The sequence below is a fragment of the Zonotrichia leucophrys genome, unplaced genomic scaffold, assembly GCF_028769735.1.
Source record: "Zonotrichia leucophrys gambelii isolate GWCS_2022_RI unplaced genomic scaffold, RI_Zleu_2.0 Scaffold_141_116352, whole genome shotgun sequence".
In the NCBI taxonomy this organism is placed as follows: domain Eukaryota; kingdom Metazoa; phylum Chordata; class Aves; order Passeriformes; family Passerellidae; genus Zonotrichia; species Zonotrichia leucophrys.
In genome coordinates, this window is record NW_026992346.1 from 19339 (window position 1) to 23366 (window position 4028).

The 4028-nt window shown below is 54.9% G+C and overlaps 1 protein-coding gene across 1 annotated transcript; it reads left to right on the plus strand.

Moving 5' to 3' along the window:
* The first annotated feature begins 828 nt into the window (after positions 1-828).
* On the plus strand, positions 829-1761 carry LOC135460973 (olfactory receptor 14A16-like). Its single transcript, XM_064737954.1, has one exon. It carries the CDS (start codon positions 829-831, stop codon positions 1759-1761), a length of 933 nt encoding a protein of 310 aa, XP_064594024.1.
* Positions 1762-4028: the final 2267 nt, after the last annotated feature.

Below are 4028 nucleotides of genomic sequence, written 5' to 3' on the forward strand. Positions count from 1 at the left end.
GCTCTGAGCTGCCCTCCTGGGTGCAAATCTGTGCCAGAGCCTCTGGGAGTTCCCTGAATGTCCCACGGGGAAGGGCAGAGCTGCCACAGCTGAGGAAATGCTGCTGGGTTTGCCAAGGGAGCCGTGAGTGTCCTTGGCACAAGGGGGTGCTGAGACCTTGCCCAGAGACCTTTAGAGAGGATGAGACATGCAGGGATTCCTCTGCTCTGGGCAGGGTCTGGTTTATCCCAGGGTGACCCAGGAGTGTGATTGTGCTCTCATTGCAGCCAAAGGTGCAACACCAGGGCAGCTGGGAACAAGCCCATGGAACCCCTCAACTTCCCTGAGCCACAGGTAATCCTTTGGCTCTCCCATCTCTCAGTGGCAAACTCTGAGTGCAGCAAGAATGCTGGGGTTTTCTGTCCTCAGAGAGCCAGGAATGATGTGTGGGTAGGAAAACAATTCCTAAAACCAACTCCTGCCATCTATTTCCTTTAGAAATGGGAGTGCAGACTCTACCAAGCCTGTCCGCATAGGAGTGATTCCCCTGAAAAATCCTGAATATCCATCCTCATCCCTCTGCCCCATGGCCACAAGCCCAGGGCAATGGGGCAGAGATGGCTCCTCGGGAGCCTCCAGGCACAGGCCTGGCTGCTCCTGCACACTCAGCCCGGACAACTGGAGCTCAGGTAGGGACCTGGGTGAAGGTTGTACCAGAGCAAGAACAAGGCTAGGTGTGTCCAAGTGCGACAGTCTGCAAGTAATGGCTCAGGTTTGGCTCAAAGCAGTGTCTGCTGACTTGTCCCTGTCCTTTCTCCATGAACAGGTCCCCATGGCAAGGCACAGCAAATGTCCAACAGCAGCTCCATCACGCACTTCCTCCTGCTGGCATTGGCAGACACGCGGCAGCTGCAGCTCCTGCACTTCTGCCTCTTGCTGGGCATCTCCCTGGCTGCCCTCCTGGGCAACGGCCTCATCATCAGTGCCGTAGCCTGCGGCCACCACCTGCACACGCCCATGTTCTTCTTCCTGCTCAACCTGGCCCTCAGCGACCTGGGCTCCATCTGCACCACTGTCCCCAAAGCCATGCACAATTCCCTCTGGGACACCAGGGACATCTCCTACTCAGGATGTGCTGCACAGCTGTTTTTCTTTCTGTTCTTCATCTCAGCAGAGCTTTCCCTCCTTACTATCATGTGCTATGACCGCTATGTGTCCATCTGCAAACCCCTGCACTACGGGACCCTCCTGGGCAGCAGAGTTTGTGCCCACATGGCAGCAGCTGCCTGGGCCAGTGGCTTTCTCAATGCTCTGCTGCACACAGCCAATACATTTACCCTGCCCCTGTGCCATGGCAATGCCCTGGGCCAGTTCTTCTGTGAAATCCCCCAGATCATCAAGCTCTCCTGCTCCCACTCAAACATCAGGAAACTTGGGCTCATTGTAGTTAGCCTTTGTTTATCATTTGGCTGTTTTGTGTTCATTGTTTTCTCCTATGTACAGATCTTCAGGGCTGTGCTGAGGATCCCCTCTGAGCAGGGACGGCACAAAGCCTTTTCCACCTGCCTCCCTCACCTGGTCGTGGTCTCCCTGTTCCTCAGCACTGGAACATTTGCTCACCTGAAGCCCCCCTCCATCTCCTCCCCATCACTTAATATGTCAGTGTCAGTTCTGTACTCGGTGGTGCCTCCAGCCCTGAACCCCCTCATCTACAGCCTGAGGAACCAGGAGCTCAAGGCTGCAGTGAAGAGACTGATGACTGGATGCTTTCAGAAACAATAAACTGATGGCAAATTTCTGCAAATTACATGTAATAAAATTCATCTTGGATACTTCTTGTTGGTTTCATTTTGGAAGTTCTTTTTCTTTGTTTTAGTTTTTTCATCTACAAATAAATGTCATTGTTTGTGGCATTTCTCATTGTGTTTCTCTCCACCTTCCCTGTGCCCACAGCCTGTTTCAATGGGGAGCAGTGCTCTTGGTGGCTTTAAAGGAACTAAAGGATCTCCCAGCAGAGTTTTCTGCAGAGATGCCCTTTGGTTGCCTTCTCTGGAGCTGCAGCAGCAATGTCTGTGTGCAGAGCTGGGGGCAGATCAGTGCTGGCCCAGTAGCTGTGCCCAGTAGCAGCACTTGGTGTTGCCAGTGCTGTTGCTGTGGCCCTGCCCCGCTACCCTGGTGGCCCTGATGTTGCTGCAGGGCCTGAGTGCTCTCGGGGCCGGGCACAGTCCATGGGGTGGCAGCGCCAGGGCTGCAGCAGGGACAGGCCATGGGCACTGCTGGGGCAGCGCTGACACCTCAGGCCAGGCCCTGGGGGCTCCAGGCTCCTTGCCCAGGCTCTCTCAAGAACACGCCCAGGCCAATGCTCAGCACAGAAAACCCCCGTAAACAGCCCAAAGTTGTCCATGTGACTGTCCAGCCACCCTGTCCCCAGCCTGTAGTGCTGCAGGGGTTGTTTGGCACAGCAAGGGGCTGCCCAAAGTGAGGGACCCAGCACTTGGACTTGTTAAACATCACTTTTTGGATTTGGCTTCTGGATCCAGCCTGTCCAGGTCCCTGTGCAGGGCTCTCCTACCATCCAGTAGATCAACACTCCAAGCCAACTTGGTGTCAGCAGTGTTCCATGAGGCCCCAAAGTGTCCTAATGGTCTCCATGATTCCATGAGGCCTCCCACTGTCACAATGTCCCTTTGGTTCCTTGGGAACCCTCAGTTTGACAAAGACCCTTGGATCCCTAGGCCCTGCAGTGTCAAAATCCATCCTTGGTTCCATGAGGTCTGGCAGTGCAGCAATGTTCTCCTTTGTTCTACTGTGTCACAATGGCCTCTTGGTCCCAAGGGCCACCACGGTGTCCAACATGTTTCCTTCATTCCAGGAGTCCCTGAGGAGCAGCACTATCCCCTTGGTTTCATGGGGCCCTGCAGTGTCACAATGGACTCATCATGACACCAGGTCCTGCTCTGTCACAATGCTCTGCATGTTTCCACAAGGCTCTGCAGGGTCCCAGTGGCCTCTTGGCTCCATGAGGCCTCAGAGTGCCAAAATGAATTTCTTGGTGCTGCAGTGTCACAATGGAGCCCTGGTGACACAAGATCCTGCAGTGTCACCAGGAACCCTTGGTTCTACGGGGGACCACAGTGTCTCAGTTGTTCCCTCAGTTCCCAGAGTCCTTGTAATGGAGCAATGGCCCCTTGATTCCATTATCCTCAGCCTCTCCCAAGGGTCTCCTTGGTTCTGCAGCGGCTCAGTGGCCCCTTGGTTCCACAAGGCCCTGCAGAGTCACAGTGGCCTCTGTGGTTCCAGCAGGACCCAGACTGTCACAATGGACTCCTTGCTTCCATTCAGCCCCACAGTGTCACAATGGCCCCTTGGCTCTGTGCTGCCATGTCATACACAGTGTCACCATTGTCCCCTTAGTGCCACCAGGCCCTGCAGTGTCACAATGGACTCCTTGCTTCCATTCAGACCCACAGTGTCACAATGGCCCCTTGGCTCTGGGCTGCCATGTCGTACACATTGTCACCATGGTCCTCTTAGTGCCACCAGGCCCTGCAGTGTCACAATGGTCCCTTGCTTCCCCAGGCCCCTGCACTGTCGCAATCATCAGAGAATCAACCAGGCTGGAAAAGACCTTGGAGAGCATCAAGTCCAACCTGGGACCCAACACCACCTTGTCACCCAGACCATGGCACTGAGTGCCACATCCAGTCTTTCCTTAAACACTTCCAGGGTTGGTGACTCACACATCTCTCTGGACAGCCCATTCCAATGCCCAATCACCCTTCGTGAGGAGAATATTTCCTAATGTCCAGCCTGAACGTCCCCTTGTGCAGCTGAAGGTTGTGTCCTCTTGTCCTGTCCCTGTTCCCTGGGAAAAGAGTCTGACGCCCACTTTGCTGCACCCTCCTGTCAGGGAGTTGTAGAGAGTGATGAGGTCTCTCCTGAGCCTCCTCTTCTCCAGGATAAACAACCCCAGCTCTCTCAGCTGCTCCTCCAGGACTTGTGCTCCAGACCCCTCCCCAGCCTTGTTGCCCTTCTCTGGACACGCTCCA